A 16,722-nucleotide genomic window follows, 5' to 3' on the forward strand; every position below is an offset into this window, starting at 1 on the left:
GAGGTACCTCCAAAGTAGCATCAGAAGCGAGACGGATAGGGCAAGATTCAAAATCGAGTTTATAAAATACCTAATAGAGTTAGAAACTTATAGTTTTGAAGAATTTTACCAGGGGAATTAGGGATACAGTATCTAACTTGTTTGTTATTGTTTCTTTCTATATCTTTCTAGTTTTATGTTTAAGAATTAGAAGTATTGTTAAATGAGATGACGCATTCATGTTCAATAGACATATTGTCTTGAATAAAGAGATTGATTGATTGATTGCCAATTTTTTTTTTTCTATTCAATAATAAATATAGTGATGAAGACTTTGAGTAGACCTAGGATGAACTGTATTGTTTCTTCGTGGATTTCAAGGGAGCGTACTGTAGTGTAGACAGAGTGGCTTTATTTTTCTAACTGAGTGTGTCAACAAAATTTATAGCGATTTTCGGAAGTTATACCAAATTACGATGTCCACCGTCTGGCATGGGTAATGTGGAAATTTCACAGATTATTTTGTAACTAAAAATGGATTAAAACGTGTTGTCCCCGTTGCTGTTCACGCTCTTTTCAAATGACTTGAGTGAGTTTATTGGTGGAGGTCTAATGTTGGTGAGAAGCTAATCAATCCGCTGTTATATGCTGATGACGTAGTTTTGATGTCTGAGAATCCTAGAAAGCTGCAATCAATGATAAATGAGTTGAAGGCATATTGTGTGAGGTTGAATCTCACAGTAAATATAGCAAAATCCAAAATAGCCATTTTCAGAAGAGGAGGGAGATTAGGAGAAATAGATAGTGAAGTGGTAATATGGTCATGCAGCATCCAGATTTATAATTAATAGTGTGTGGCGTAAATTCTATTCAAATGATGAAGTACCTCTATCGATAAAATGGGGAATTTTTGAATCCATAAGTAGAGCAGTCTTGGTAACTTCACAGGTATGCGGATATGCGGAGAGAGAACTAAAATTATTTATCAGGTTCTCGTGAAGAAAATGTTTGGATTGCCTATTAATAGACCAAATCATATCTTCTATTTAGAGACTAGGAAGAACATGATGTGGCTGTAGACGTTAAAGACTCATATTACATAATGTATTGATCTCATTTGAGCTGCCAGTTAGCCGATATCGAGCAGCGATAAATCGAAACAGATAATAGATTTAGGGTTAGATTGTAGGTTTATATAATAGATAAGTGTGGCTGGTATGCCGAATGAAGAAGGATATTGGGTGAGTTGGATATTGAACTGCCGATAACAGCGGACAACTGGCGAGCAGTGAACTTCAGGCAGGGGTGGGAGGCAACGTGGGAGCGGGCAATGACAAAAATAAAAGCGAAAGTCAAAGATAAATGGCTTGAAAGACGAGAGCCGTCACAGTTTCATAGGGTTTATGCAGCTTTGGAAATTGACGATACGACCAAAGATTGCATAAATGATGGAACTAGACGGAATGTTATTGCGATGAGTTTTAAAGCCAGAGGAGGATTATTCTCACTAAATCATGGACCGCACAGAGAGGAGCTGATAGGTATTTGTTCTATTTTGAATAGCCGAGAAACGGAAAATACCTATCATTTTATAGTTGTTGTTCTATATTGAACGAAATGAGAAATAAATATCTGAAAAAGCGACAATAAGATCATAAAAAGAGACAGTGATTGATTATCTTTACGGAAAATGTTAGTCGAGCTTAGTGGGATATTTGTCAGAGGCCTTGAGGTATAGGCGAGGGTTAATTGCAGAGTTCAATTTTAATAAACAAAGGGGGGAAAAGCATTGACTAGAGATTATTTCATCACCTATGTATAATATAGAGTATTCGTATTATGAAAGTCCCTAGAGTATGATATAAGTCATTTTACCTATTTTGGTAGAATTTTATTTCTATATTGAAAGAACGTCTATTTTTAATTTTCTACTTTCCTTGCCCTATTACCATAGGTAAGGAAAGTATTGCTTTCCGAAAAAAATTAAGGTACCCCAATTTCCAAATTTCTATACGTTTCAAGGTCCCCTGAGTCCAAAAAAGTGGTTTTTGGGTATTGGTCTGTATGTATGTGTGTGTGTGTGTGTGTGTGTGTGGTGTGTGTGTGTGTGTGTGGTGTGTGTGGTGTGTGGTGTGTGTGTGTGTGTGTGTGTGTGTGGTGTGTGTGTGTGTGTGTGTGTGTGTGTTGTGTGTGTGTGTGAGTGTGTGTGTGTGTGTGTGTGTGTGTGTGTGTGTGTGTGTGTGTGTGTGTGTGTGTGTGTGTGTGTGTGTGTGTGTGTGTGGTGGTGTGTGTGTGTGTGTGTGTGTGGTGTGTGTGTGTGTGTTGTGTGTGTGGTGTGTGTGTGTGTGGTGTGTGTGTGTGTGTGTGTGTGTGTGTGTGTGGTGTGTGTGTGTGTGTGTGTGTGTGTGTGTGTGGTGTGTGTGTGTGTGTTGTGTGGTGTGTGTGTGTGTTGTGTGTGTGGTGTGTGTGGTGTGTGTGTGGTGTGTGTGTGTTGGTGTGTGTGTGTGTTGTGTGTGTGTGTGTGTGTGTGTGTGTGTGTGTGTGTGTGTGCATCTGTGTACACGATATCTCATCTCCCAATCAACGGAATGACTTGAAATTTGGAACTTGAGGTCCTTACAATATAAGGATCCGACACGAACAATTTCGATCTGATGCAATTCAAGATGGTGGATAAAATGGTGAAAATGTGTCAAAAACTTGGTTTTTGCGATTTTCTAGAAAACGGCTCCAACGATTTTGATTAAATTCATACTTAAAATAGTCATTGATAAGCTCTATCAACTGCCACAAGTCACATGTCTGTAAAAATTTTAGGACCTCCGCCCCATCTATGCAAAGTTTAATTCTAGATTCCCAATTATCAGGCTTTAGATACAATTTAAACAAAAAATTCTAAGTGGAAAAGATTGAGCATGAAAATCTCTTCAATTAATGTTCAGTATAATTTTCACCTAAAATTGAAAATAAGCTCGAAATTCGAGATAATGTTATTATTTCAATTACAAACTGTTGGCAACTTTTGATTCTATTAGATCATTCACTTTGAAGAGAAAGCAAACTTTGTGTGTCTCCAGCCTTATTGCCCTGTCACCAGCTGGCTTGGATCTTTGAATAGTAGACTTGAGATACGTGGGAACACTAGCGTCAGGTCATAAGTTTTCATAACGGCAAGGAAAGTTGTGTGAGTGCGCCACACCAGATTTTTAATTTTCTTATAAAGGGTTTGAAGCTTTAATTATTATGCAACTTATAAAAACATTCATTAGTTTTATTATTGAAAGAAGTAATTATTATTATCAGCGTTTTTTTTTTGCTTTGTTATGTTTTTATTATTTATTAATGCAGTGTATAGCCTAGATGTACAAAGTGGATAGTTTTGTTTTGATTTTATATTTTTCAAAGATTAATACTAGGTACCGTACTTGTAATAGTACCGTTTTTCGGAGGAGACGATAAGTCGTCGGTCCGACTACCTAAAAGGTATTCGTGATCTCTCATCATCATCCCTCTCACTCATTACCCACGCACAAGCCTAAGAGCTTATGTGGATATCACCCTCAGTATTATTACCGTATTATTAAATAGAACTATGACGTAGCTACTTAATATATTGCTATGACGTTGACAAATTTTCTTTGTTCAAATTTTTAATTTGTGAGTACAAGCTACTATCAGTGTTCACTCACACTTGATTATTTCTATTTAGGTACCGTACTCATTTATTTCATTTTTGTATCATTTATCAGTATCTTTAAATATTGAAACAGTTTGAGATATCAATGTGCGGGTTTCGCCATAAATTTTCTTTTGAAATTCTGTATCGAAATAATGACTGTATCGCACGACCAGATGTTCCCATTTGAAAAAATGAAGTTGGATTCAAATCAATAAGCTGAATTCGAAATGAAGTTGGATTCATATGAAGGATCCAAGATTGCGGACAAAAGTTTTAAAGCGAAAGAAAGTAGTTTTTTCAATTCGAATAGGATCTCCATGGAACCTTCTGTTATATCATACTTGTAAAAGAAATATTCGGCTGTTTCCATAATAATTCTCACCAACTCTGTATAATTACAAGTCTGCGGATTTCAGAGATCAATGCAACAGTTCGTGAGCGAGTTCTCCAACCCAGGAGGTTACTGCTAGTTTATTAGTGTCGTGTTGGAGTTATCATTCAGCCACATTGACGCTCTGTCTACCCGAAAGTTTCTCAGTATTTTGTTAAAAAATGTGTACATAAAGACATAAATATAGTCAATTGAGAATTGTGTTAATTCGAATTAAAATATGATCGAGTCTATCAATAACCCGGCTGACGGCTTCGGCTAAGCCTAGAGAACGTTTTTTACTTTGTAATTTGTGTGCAGAGAGGAAAATATACCGCGAGAATGATTTTTTAATTTTGTTTCTTTCTAACTAGGTACCTTTTTGAGTTGCATAATTTTCATTTTCTGTTGTTATATTTTAAAAGTGCATATAAAGTTCTAGCCTATTCTATTCTATTAACTTTTTAAATATTTGAGGGTTTACATCTATTAAGATATAACTTATTAGCAAAAAAAAATATTGATTAACGTGGAGACATTATTAACAGTTTGAATAGAATGAGGACTATTTCATAATTTCTTGTGGAATTATCATTTATAGCATTTGGCATATAAATTCATTATTTATTTTATTTATAGGCTATTCATTTCTTTCATTTTTGTATCATTATCAGTATCTTTAAATATTGAAACAGTTTGAGATATCAATGTGCGGGTTTCGCCATAAATTTTCTTTTGAAATTCTGTATCGAAATAATGACTGTATCGCACGACCAGATGTTCCCATTTGAAAAAATGAAGTTGGATTCAAATCAATAAGCTGAATTCGAAATGAAGTTGGATTCATATGAAGGATCCAAGATTGCGGACAAAAGTTTTAAAGCGAAAGAAAGTAGTTTTTTCAATTCGAATAGGATCTCCATGGAACCTTCTGTTATATCATACTTGTAAAAGAAATATTCGGCTGTTTCCATAATAATTCTCACCAACTCTGTATAATTACAAGTCTGCGGATTTCAGAGATCAATGCAACAGTTCGTGAGCGAGTTCTCCAACCCAGGAGGTTACTGCTAGTTTATTAGTGTCGTGTTGGAGTTATCATTCAGCCACATTGACGCTCTGTCTACCCGAAAGTTTCTCAGTATTTTGTTAAAAAATGTGTACATAAAGACATAAATATAGTCAATTGAGAATTGTGTTAATTCGAATTAAAATATGATCGAGTCTATCAATAACCCGGCTGACGGCTTCGGCTAAGCCTAGAGAACGTTTTTTACTTTGTAATTTGTGTGCAGAGAGGAAAATATACCGCGATAATGATTTTTTAATTTTGTTTCTTTTTAACTAGGTACCTTTTTGAGTTGCATAATTTTCATTCTCTGTTGTTATATTTTAAAAGTGCATATAAAGTTCTAGCCTATTCTATTCTATTAACTTTTTAAATATTTGAGGGTTTACATCTATTAAGATATAACTTATTAGCAAAAAAAAAATATTGATTAACGTGGAGACATTATTAACAGTTTGAATAGAATGAGGACTATTTCATAATTTCTTGTGGAATTATCATTTATAGCATTTGGCATATAAATTCATTATTTATTTTATTTATAGGCTATTCATTTCTCTTGATTTTTATTGTTCTCTCTATTACTCTATTCATTTAGCTATATTTTAACAATTTCGCAGGTGTTCCAATAATTATTTTGATAGGAATTCCTTCAAATAAATCCTTACACAGTTGACTAAAGCAGTTTGGAGGTGTAGCATATAGTAAGTATACATGCAATCTTCAGAACAAAATTGAGTGAAAACTTTGGTACCTACCTTTTTGATCAACGACAAATATGCCATAACTGTTCTGCTGGCGTTGCAGGAATGGATGCAAGTGCCTCAGCAGAGCTCTGAGATGCTCATCTCGGTCGTGGCAAGGAACTATTATAGCTATATGATGTCTTGCCGTGCAATTGTTGGGCTGCCAAGAGCCTCCCAAGGCTGGCAGTGCTTCAACCATTTTCAGTTCATCCTCCACATTGGAAATAGATTCTGGTATAACATGCGTTGGTTTGAATTCTCCTCCTTCAATAATGGAACATTACTGTGTTGTGTATCCATGCTTTTCCACTATTAATCTCAAATTTGATAAAAACACACTTTCGAGGGGATAAAGTTTCCACAGCACGAAGATGACCCATAATAGGTCGCAACATCGTTACTGCAAAAAAGTAAGCTTTTCACTTCGAAAGCGTGTTTTTTTAATTCATTGAAACATTAATTCAGATTATTTCCAAATATTATATCCCAATGTACCTAGAATACATATAGAAATAGAAATGTATTCTAGGTAGGTACATTGTTATAGCCTATATTTTATAAGACATTATTCTATATCCTAGCTTATGACGTGTGATAAATTTATCAAAGAATAATAATATTTCAAAGTAGTCTATTCCTCATTACGAGTTGAAAAATGATTCTTGGTATTAGTATTGCAGCTAGACAACTAGCAATACAACAATAGCTTAAAACATTTACTGGATAAGCTACAACTATTGCTATTATTTGTCTAGCTGTAAATTATTGTTTAATCTGTTTACACTGTATGATTCATTATTGATAACCTACTGTTCAATTCTACTGTTTTTATAGAAAGTAGTCTTCATCAGCTTCTACATGAAAAAAATTGGTTGGATTAATTGGATTTACTTACTCAAATGTGGTGAAACAAGGGGACAAAGACCCTTTTCATTGGAGCTTGAAACATTCCCATTCTTTGCCAAAAGATTATGATCACCAAAGGTTCCAGTGGCTATGGTTTCCTCATTTCCATTGATGCTTCCATTTGAGTATTTGGATTGATGATCAATAATAAATATCTGCTGATGCACAATCGTAATTTTCAAGTAGATGTAATAAAGAAGGACACATCCAGCCAACAGAATTGGGGCTGATCTAACTAGAAGAGATTTTCGAGAGAATGCTGAGAAACGTTTATTCACTGAAACAAAGAAAAATATCACAGGTTAAAATATGCAATTGATTGAAATTTGGATGTTTTGAATTGAAGGTAAATCAACAAAACATTTGATAATGGTAAAATTGATAGGAAACGTTGGGGCTGAAAGAAAATTTCTTCAATCATATATTAGTTTTGTACTGGTAAAATGTTTTTGTTCAAGGTCTAAAGTGGAAATAATATGCACAACATTCTCAGAAATATTTCCATGAACTAAATTTATAGAGAGATGTAATGGATTAACTATTTTGAAAAAAATGTTCTGCACTACCTTTTTGATATGCAACCTACACTGTTTAGGGAATCAACATAAATTTAACACAAGAAACTAAGAAGTAGGTCTATATAGGAACATTAATGATTTTAAAATATACATTTTAAATTTATTGGTAGCTCGAAGTTCGATTTTTATCCAGTAATCCAACTCAGTTTCAAATAAGAATCAGACTTTAAAAATATATAAGTATAATATAGATAAATAAAGTATAAATGACTTAAGAATGAATAAAATCTTATCAGACTCACCCATTTTCAATGCTGAGACTCAATCCGGAATCAGTGGTGCTGTGTAGGATCATCAGAATAAAACCGACTAATCCGAAAAAAAATATGAGTTGGTTTATAATGTGTTTGCAAAGTATCCAGTTATGAGTGTGCTATATAAGTTGACGTTTGAAATTTTACAATTTGAATGAATCAAACAAAAAGGCATCAGCTACTCTCTCTGAACTTTAACATATATGTACAGTGAACGATACTGTAGTTAATGTGTTCAGAAATAAACTATGATTTGAATAGTGTGGAACCGAATAATCCATCCTCATTATCATAAGCATCATTGACGAATCAATGTGAATAGAAGATTAGATAGCTTCAGATACATGTGGCATAAATTGATCGGTGTTTTCTAGGCCTATTATGTGTATGCAGCAAGAAGCCGCAAAGGATTACCTATAGGAATACCTATATAAGGAATACCTATAGGTATAGGTAGGTATAGTATTCCAAATAGACTTCGTTTGAAGCACTAAATATGATTGTTTCATTTTTCGTTTCTTGAACTATTAAATATAGGCCTATTATTGACTCGGTCACAATTTCAATTTAGAAGGATTATAATATCCAATATTTTTCAACAAGGTACTATCAGAGACAAGCAATATAACTTAAGCTTATAAGAGATATGAAGGTATAATATATTGTGAGGCAAAATATTATTAGTTGTATTGTGATCTAGAACACCATTGCGGATATTAGCAGCGTCTTCATAGAACCCAATATTATTTACACAAAAAAAAGGAAATAATTTGATTGATTGAATAATGAAACCTTGGTAGGTAAATACCTGTTTGATCAACGAAAAACATGGTATAGCTGGTCTGCTGACGTTGCAGGAATGGATGCAAGGTCCTGAGCAAAAGTTTGAGCCGCTTTTCATGGGCCTGGCAAGGAACTATACCATATCTATAGGCCTATTGTTTCTTGCCGTGCAATATTGTGGGGCTGTCAAAAGCCTGCAAAGGCTGGCAATGATCTGCCCACTTTCAGTTCACCCTCCACATCCGAAATAGATTTTGGTACGGTATATTGAAGTATGATTTGAATAAATTTAACTTTCAAACCACCCTCATCCCTTTAGCACGAGGGGCAGGGATGGGGAACTTAAGATATGTTCACTTCCTAATTAATCCCAACAAAGCTGCAAAGTCAAAAATTCTGTTCAAAACATTCCCTCCAAATTCCATTGTCAATTAGTCTATTATTGCAAAACTGGAGATTTCACACTATAGTCTGTGTAAAATAAGTTGAGACTTGGCCCTCCATCCGAAGAAATTACAAGGTTGACAATAATTAGTGTGAAATTGCAACTTTCTCAAACTTTCAATTCAACGTCAGAATTGGATGTAGAATATCATCCCCGATATCCTAGTAGTGCTAAAAAGTTTCAGGGTTGAAGGATTAAGAGGAAATTTAACTTTCATGATGAAATTGGTAACATCGCGAAGATTTGCTTTTCTTTTCAATATCACTTATTCTCTCAGAATCATGGGGCGTTGTGATGCGCAATAATTTTATATCAAACTAGCTGGCCCGGCGAACTTCGTACCGCCAAATAGTTAATGCATCTCATGACAAATTTGAGCTTGATGCACACCTGAGGAGGCGCGATGCGTCATTTTGCATCCATGTGATTCTTGCTTATTGGTTTTGAATAGTAGATGTTATTCCAATAATCAATTTCAATGTATTTTATTTATGTACTGTGAAGCTTTTCCTGGGGGAGTCACTCTCACCTCCAAGGATAAGTCGATACACGTAGGGTGAATCTTGCACTGAATCAACGGTGTTGAGGTTATAAATTTTGTAACTGCGTGCGTGGACGCTAAGTGTACACCAGACTGATTGACTCACTACAAGATTCAATACAATTGTCGGAATCGCAGGAGGCCTAAACGCTCGCTCACCCTTGATTCTTCTTATGACAGATTGTATGGTGATGAAATTTTTATAAGTAGTGTAGCGGACGCTAAACACTGAATACGGATACCTTAAAATTATTACCTGTGAAGAATGAGCATACAAAATCATACAGGTTGAGCAAAAATCCCGATGTAGATAATTTATGGGACTGTGTCTCTAATAAGTTCTGAAGGATTAAAATACGGTACTTGGACCAAATATCGTTCAGAATATATTTCGAGAACAGAGTCTTGTCGGGTTTTAAGCTCTATTGTAGGAAATTATATGATCTCTGGCTGCATCTGCTGTACTGTTGATGTATTCGCTCCTAAGTCAAGGTCGGTAACAGATAAAAGCTGATATATGAGCAGGTAAGGACAAAGAACAAATATCTCCATCTGACCCCACTCACTACATCCACTTAGACCTGTTCCAATATCCAGCTTAATTCAATTATTGCAATGATCGTATTCGATCGGTTCTTGATGATATAGAACGTATCAGACACAATAATTGACAGGCTTAAGAAATAATCGAACTCAGAAAACGAATTAACAAAATTGAAATATATTATAATAAAATATATGATCATACAGTGCAGATTCAGAATTTGATTTACAGGTTGATAATAATTTAGCATTAACAAAAGAGTTAAAAATTTGCTTGTGCTTGCATGACACCATGCATGATTCGACAGAATTTTACAATTGATAAAATTTAACAGTTTGTGAAAAAATGGTGAAAATAAATTATAAAATATTTTAAAAAGTTTGCTCGGGGTCGTGGTTCTGGCAGCGGAGGATAGTTAATCAACTACAAGTTATTATAAATTCTATAGGAATAAATTCTAGGCTCTTAATAACTAAAAGCGCTTGTCGGCGTGGCCAATAATTTAACGAAGAAAATTTTATATTTTTCTGCACTGAAATATTTTCGAAGCGTAGATTGGGGCCCCTTTAAACTTATAACTCACGTGAAATTCCTTGGCGGTCGTGGTTTTCTTCTTTGGATCAAAATCGTTTGATCGGCGGCGGTCCAGGCTTCGGTCTCAGCACGTGGGGAATTTTAATTTAAATATCTCCTTCACCAAATTAATTAAGGGATAATTTAACTTTAAACTTTCGATTTATCGATTGATGAAAGTAATTTTACAAATAACAATTAGAATAGCCTAAGAATATTGGCTCACAAATAAAACATATAAAATCGAACAAATATCTTACAAATAGGTCTTGGTAACTTTAATGAGGTCTGAACGGTGAGGATTTCAAAAAGGAAGTGAAGTCTTTTTTCTAAGCTTCTTGGCTACAACCTTTCTCTGAGAATCTCGGTGTAATAAATTTGCATGAAAATTTGCCATTGGTAGAACGATTGTGACGTAGACGTGACGTCAGTGGCAAGCAGTAGAATATAATTCCTTTAATTACGATAATAATTCAATTTATATAATTCTTACAACTGCTTAATCTCCTAGACATAGTTCCTCTTATACAATGTACATGTACTAGCGTATATGATAAGGCAGGTTTGTTGTCTGATAGTAGATTAACATGTGTTGTTTTCAAATGATCACCTTTTTGGTGCTATTTCTAGGCACTATGATTGGCTTAGACTTGCCAAAGATATTCAATCACCATGTGGTTCAGTTGAAGTAATAATTAATAAATGAATATTCTTATACAATTTTTCATTATGTCTGAGACTGTTATAATTAATTTCTGCTGTTTTTTATCAATAATATAATGTTCATGCTACGACCTAGTTGGTTACAATAATACTTGACATTATAATATAATTTTTTAAGTAATAAATAATTTCAACAATAATACATACATTTTATTTTTTATTCGAAATTCTTGGTCCTTTATTGATAGTTTTTACTTTTTTAGACATAAAATTATAGCTTGCATGAATCTGGCATGACATTTTAAAATTCGCTGAATCAGTCAGCTGTGTTTGAGCTGCTTTAAAACATCTGATCGGTAGTAAACAAAGTGTAACCTCAAAATTCAATGAGCAATTCATAAATGATTCGTACTTTATTTGCAGAATAATTATAATTTTATTAAATAATTCTCTAGAAAATATTCAGTACAGAACGGTACTCTTATCTAATGTACAGTTACTGATAAGTAAGCTTTATCGCTCGGTCGCTAACCATTCCTTTAGCAAATTCTTTCATTTTAAAAGGTAATCACAATTTTCCTCTCTTCTCATGAGGTCTATTTAAAAAATTCATCACACAAAAGCCCCCAGGATATTTTAAATAGGTAATTGGGAGACGAGTCGAAACAATGACTATTTGAAAAATCCGATATTGTGATGAATACACCATTTCATCTCCTTACTTCTACAAAAACTCCACACTTAACACTAAAAACAATATATCGTGCACTTTTGGCTACATGAAAATAAATAATTGATTGTTCCTTCCATGGGATACAATCGAAATACAATAATTAATGAGGTCTCTTTGGATCCTTCATTAAAACAACTCCACAACTTCCATTTACGGGTGGCTTATGAGCAGACCCACAACTATAACAAATATAACAAAATTTCACATATTATCTTCTTAGGATTCAAACAGTATTCGCAACAAATATAGATTTTCATCATTTTTCATTATTATTACAAGTTTTGACTCTTGGTTTTGGCTTTTACATATGTTGGGTGAGAATGTGATTAATTTCGGTGACTTGACAATTGTCTACCGCTTGATTCGAGCAATTCCTTTTTTACGCTTAGTACATTGTGTACAAACATGGTTACACTTGAAGTGATTTTTGACTTTTATCAATGCTGGTTACAAATACTATGTTTTTAAGATTACATTAATTGATTTGAATTACAATTCATGATCTTTTAATGCAACAATAATAAATTTCATGTTTGAAGGTAAGAATTTCATTTTCTTTTGAACTTTTTAGAGATACATTCATATAACATAGAACATGCGCATTTCGTGCAATTTAACATAAATATATATTTTTGGTTGCGTTTTTCACTTATAATTTCACATTAAATAATAGGTTACAATAATTGATAACGATATTGCTTTGATTTCATTAAAATTGACTCTATGATCTCGCACACATTGGTTGGTGTGACGAAGAAAATTATCAAACAGGCTTTGGTTCTGAATAGATTTTTTGATTGATTCCGTATTTCGAGGTTAGATTTACACATTTTTTCAAATAAACTTTGTTTATTTTCTTTCCTCCTATTCACTACTAATTTCATCTGATTTCTAATTTACAAATATTTTCTGTTGATAATATAATTTTTGTTTCTGTTTTTCAGTTGTGCGGATTGTACTAGGCGATTTTTCCTGTGATGACTGTGACAAGAGGCGGATGGCTTGATCAGGTTGGTAATTTTTAAAGTTGTTTTCAGTTTTATTTTCTTGACTTAGTGTTGATAATAATTTCTTCATTTGATGTGGATTTATAATATTTCCTTATTAGCTGAGATGCGGCAAAGTTTAGGTTATGTTGATTAGGCTGCAGTAGAAAGGTGCTAGTATGCAAAGATATGATTCGGTGGGTAGGCTGTGACCATGAAAAGTTTGATGATTGATATAATCCACGAACATAGTTTCCAGTTAATTAAAACATTATTTCTTCCTTAAGCCCCCATCTAAATTTGATTTGGTGTCATTCAAGGTCCAATTCCGATTTGCAACTATCCATTTTATCAAACTTGGCTTAAAACGAATGTGCCTGTGGTGTAGATCATTTCTTACAAACGCATTTCCTCTTTGTCGGCCAGTAACATGCAGTTTGCTATTTTTAAACCTTACATGCCAGTGGTGTCTGTGTGTTTCTCCGAATAATATTTTTCTTTTCTGCATGGTGGTGTATAGTCTGCTTGATTTCAACCTGACATGACTGCGGTGATTGTAGGTCCTTCTTGATACTATTTTCCTTTTTTCTTGCATGTTGGTACGATGTTTGATGTAGGATTTCAGCCTTATATGATGGCGGTGTAGATAAGCTCTATTACTGCTTCTTCTTTTCCATTGAACTGCTATTTTGCTTGTGTGTCGTTTTGATTTATAGGTTTTTACTTTCATTTGTGATTTCGATTTGTTGTGGGTTTCCGTTTTTCTTCTATTGTTTAGTGGATGATCTTCATGAGTACTGGGTTTATATGTTGCAGGCGCTATCCTCGGTGGATGGGAGATACGTGTGGTCGGTGGTCCGGGCTGCTCTTCTACTCGGCGGGCAACGTCCTTGGACTCCTGATGTCCGGCGCGCGGTGGTATGGGCTGTCCCTCTACCTGATGGATGTCATTCTCAGCTTGGCGGGTGATGTCGTCCGGCTCCTCTCGGCGTTCTGCAGGGTGCGGTGCGACTTCAGTCTTGACATTCTCGGTGGGTTGGTTTTCCATATATGTGTCATGTTCACTTGCTTGTTTTATGACGTCCTCTTCAAGTATGTTTACTTCCGCATGCATGGGCTCAGTCTCTGGTCCACTATTGATTTTAATTGTCTGACATTCCTCCTCAATTTGCTGTGTTACCGTCCTGCTTTCTTCCGCTGCTTCCTTCAACTGTTGATCCAGTTTCTCAAAACCTTGTTCACTTGTTTTCCGCATCTGTTGGATTTCCTTCTTTATTTCTTCTCTTGCTTGTTTGTTTTCTTTAATTATCTCTTCTCTTGCTTGTTTGTTTTCTTTAATTAGTTCTTCATTTGTTTGTTTGTGTTCTTTGATCAGTCTTTCATTTGCTTGTTTGCGTTCTTTCCCGATATCGTTTATTGCTTCTAGTGTTTTCTTTGATTCTTCCTTTGCTTGTTTGCTTTCTTTAATCACGTGCTTTATTGCTTCCAGGATGATGTTCCAATCCAGCATGACAACGGGCGTATGGTCTTCCTTTGATCATTTGCTTTCATCATATGCATCGTTGAATGCTTTCAGTCTGATGTTTATCTCTTGCACGGAAAGGGTGGGTGTGTGGTCTTCGGTTGGTGGCAATGGTTCTATGACATGAGATGCTGGCGTCCGGACCTCTGGAACGGTGGTACATGGGCGTTTCTACCGCGCAAACTCCTCCGTCTCCGACATCGCTGATGTGGCCTCCAGGATGCGGTGTGGTTCTTCCATAATTTATTGGATGATACAATGATACAAGTGTGTTGAAACGACCGCGAACATGTGATGTTATGTGAATGATTACAAATGAATGATGATCAAAAATTGAGATAGTGAAAAAATTCATTCAAATGGGAAAATACAAAAGTTTGATTCAATAACATGTGTTCAGTGATGAAGTGAATCAAATTAGCAATATCGTTAACATAAAGTGATAATAACATAAAGGATACACAATGGATAATGCGATAACGAAGGTACATCTCTTATAATTTATTATTATTACTATTATAAATATTTTACTCTTATAAGTTCTTGCCGCAATTCTATATAGGGCTAGTATTCTTTGCAAAATTTTATATGAAAGCAGCAGTGTTCTGCTTGAATTATTCTGCAATATATCCGTGATTTAATTTTACTTCCCTCTTTATGCTTTAAAAACTTTAAAAAATGTAAATAACTTCAATCCTCTTTTCCATAAATTTCTTATAAATTGTTTTGGTGTAGACCTAATACTCTTAAATAGTATGACCTTTCTTATGGTATTTCTTATACCTATGACTTATAATATGACCAATTTTCAAGTAACACAATAATGAAATTCTGAGTTCGATTTTTTCTCTAAAAATTCATCAATCGATAAATTTCTTTTCTGTTCAAAAATTGAGTATGGCACGTCTTGCTATTTTATATAACAGTGAACAGTTGATATTAAATTCAAAGAAATTCACAACCATGAAATTTTCAAAAATTTTCCCATTGTCAGCGCTATAGTATACTGAGCAACTATATAATCCTCGTAGTCGATTATCCATCTCCTCAATGCCTATCACTGTTGGGCGCCAAATTGTGTGAAGCTTTTCCTGGGGGAGTCACTCTCACCTCCAAGGATAAGTCGATACATGTAGGGTGAATCTTGCACTGAATCAACGGTGTTGAGGTTATAAATTTTGTAACTGCGTGCGTGGACGCTAAGTGTACACCAGACTGATTGACTCACTACAAGATTCAATACAATTGTCGGAATCGCAGGAGGCCTAAACGCTCGCTCACCCTTGATTCTTCTTATGACAGATTGTATGGTGATGAAATTTTTATAAGTAGTGTAGCGGACGCTAAACACTGAATACGGATACCTTAAAATTATTACCTGTGAAGAATGAGCATACAAAATCATACAGGTTGAGCAAAAATCCCAATGTAGATAATTTATGGGACTGTGTCTCTAATAAGTTCTGAAGGATTAAAATACGGTACTTGGACCAAATATCGTTCAGAATATATTTCGAGAACAGAGTCTTGTCGGGTTTTAAGCTCTATTGTAGGAAATTATATGATCTCTGGCTGCATCTGCTGTACTGTTGATGTATTCGCTCCTAAGTCAAGGTCGGTAACAGATAAAAGCTGATATATGAGCAGGTAAGGACAAAGAACAAATATCTCCATCTGACCCCACTCACTACATCCACTTAGACCTGTTCCAATATCCAGCTTAATTCAATTATTGCAATGATCGTATTCGATCGGTTCTTGATGATATAGAACGTATCAGACACAATAATTGACAGGCTTAAGAAATAATCGAACTCAGAAAACGAATTAACAAAATTGAAATATATTATAATAAAATATATGATCATACAGTGCAGATTCAGAATTTGATTTACAGGTTGATAATAATTTAGCATTAACAAAAGAGTTAAAAATTTGCTTGTGCTTGCATGACACCATGCATGATTCGACAGAATTTTACAATTGATAAAATTTAACAGTTTGTGAAAAAATGGTGAAAATAAATTATAAAATATTTTAAAAAGTTTGCTCGGGGTCATGGTTCTGGCAGCGGAGGATAGTTAATCAACTACAAGTTATTATAAATTCTATAGGAATAAATTCTAGGCTCTTAATAACTAAAAGCGCTTGTCGGCGTGGCCAATAATTTAACGAAGAAAATTTTATATTTTTCTGCACTGAAATATTTTCGAAGCGTAGATTGGGGCCCCTTTAAACTTATAACTCACGTGAAATTCCTTGGCGGTCGTGGTTTTCTTCTTTGGATCAAAATCGTTTGATCGGCGGCGGTCCAGGCTTCGGTCTCAGCACGTGGGGAATTTTAATTTAAA

At 34.6% G+C, this 16,722-nt stretch overlaps 1 protein-coding gene across 1 annotated transcript; it reads right to left on the reverse strand.

Moving 5' to 3' along the window:
* Positions 1-657: 657 nt before the first annotated feature.
* LOC120350325 (beta-1,4-galactosyltransferase 4-like) lies at positions 658-7,832 on the reverse strand. The gene is made up of 4 exons (XM_039422992.1): positions 7,570-7,832; positions 6,739-7,026; positions 5,856-6,107; positions 658-665 (listed from the first exon to the last, which is right to left on the reverse strand). The coding sequence occupies exons 1-4, from the start codon at positions 7,571-7,573 to the stop codon at positions 658-660; spliced, it is 552 nt and encodes a 183-aa protein (XP_039278926.1). The 5' UTR covers positions 7,574-7,832.
* Between the last annotated feature and the right edge of the window lie 8,890 nt (positions 7,833-16,722).

The sequence above is a fragment of the Nilaparvata lugens genome, chromosome 3 (assembly GCF_014356525.2).
Source record: "Nilaparvata lugens isolate BPH chromosome 3, ASM1435652v1, whole genome shotgun sequence".
Lineage (NCBI taxonomy): Eukaryota > Metazoa > Arthropoda > Insecta > Hemiptera > Delphacidae > Nilaparvata > Nilaparvata lugens.